Raw genomic sequence first — 1,266 nt, 5'->3', positions numbered from 1 at the left:
AGTTAGCACATGCGAAGTTGTCATAAAGTAAGAGTCTTATCCCAAATTTGTTTCTGCTCGGTTTTGGATTGTAGGCTGCATCTGGAGGTGCTTCTTTGATGATGATAAAGCCAGGGACGTCTTGGTGGTTATCCTGGTCTAGATCAGGTGGTTTGAATCTCTTATCTTCCTCATTTTTGTAGTTTCTTCTTATATGCTTCCAAGCTCTCTTAAAATCTGCACATGGCTCTTTTGACAAAAACAAGTGCATCATATCTGTATAATCAGTGATAAAAGAATTCTTAAGAACATGATCACTTACATTAACATACTCACCTGGTCGCCATAGATAGAATTGAGATGTTCGCAAACACAGGATCACCCGACTTCTAAAACTCATAACTATTTCACCTGAGAAGCTTTGGACATGATTCCAATTCGACGTGAGACCCAGATGAGTTAAGTTTCTATTGCAGTCGAGTTTGTTGCTTAATTCCTTTTGGTTGTTGAGATATGATCCTCGGACTGCTCCTATGTCAAAGCTGGCGGCTAGACAGCTTCCAAGATTTGATTGTTGCATCTCCAATTTAGCCAAGGATCCATTCTTGATACTCTGATCATTACTATAGCCTCTCCTTTCGAAAAGTATAGCACTCAAAACTGTTTGTCCTGTACCAATAGAAAGCAAATCAGGTTTCATGCGTTTCTTTGAATCTAGATAATTACCTCGGGTTGGTTTATTTGGAGATTGATGTAGACTGAGTCCATCTGGTGGTTTCTCCTTGATTTGAGAAGAAAACATGAGTTCTCCTCCTACTCCAGAAATCACTTCACCATTTACTCTAATGAAATCTCCATCTCCACTCTTGCTTTGACAATCTCTGAAATGGTATTGAAGCTTTTGCAAATCTAGTGGCTTACACACCTTGACATGATCAAGAAGCAAGACATTTTGATCAGCTTCCAAATCTTTATTACCCAAGCTGGTTCTAGCACGAGCAGAGCACTCTCCAAGGATGATAAGTATGCTGTCATATGCTCCAGGTTTCCACAAGTAGATCTGTAACCTTCCAGCCCAATTGCGTTGTCTGGTTTGTTGGATCCAGGAAAGAGTGGGTAACATTCTCCAATTGGTTTCGTAGTGAAACTCTTGCTGAGCTGAGACGTGCATCCCTTTAACTTCAGATGGTAAAAGATCACCAAAAACAATTGTTGTTGCTGCCAATTTCTTCTCAATCATTATGGGATTGTTCCTGTGATTCCACAAATCTCCTCCAGGCTCAAATA

At 40.1% G+C, this 1,266-nt stretch overlaps 1 protein-coding gene across 1 annotated transcript; it reads right to left on the bottom strand.

Moving 5' to 3' along the window:
• Positions 1–9: 9 nt before the first annotated feature.
• LOC106321419 lies at positions 10–1,234 on the bottom strand (the record flags this gene model as incomplete). The annotated part of the gene is made up of 3 exons (XM_013759690.1): positions 706–1,234; positions 316–609; positions 10–255 (listed from the first exon to the last, which is right to left on the bottom strand). Coding segments are annotated over exons 1-3 (1,054 nt in total), but the record flags the coding sequence as incomplete, so codon positions are not given.
• Positions 1,235–1,266: the final 32 nt, after the last annotated feature.

This window comes from Brassica oleracea, unplaced genomic scaffold (assembly GCF_000695525.1).
Source record: "Brassica oleracea var. oleracea cultivar TO1000 unplaced genomic scaffold, BOL UnpScaffold01595, whole genome shotgun sequence".
NCBI classification, from domain to species: Eukaryota; Viridiplantae; Streptophyta; class Magnoliopsida; order Brassicales; family Brassicaceae; genus Brassica; species Brassica oleracea.
This window is presented reverse-complemented; position numbering and strand designations above follow the sequence as displayed.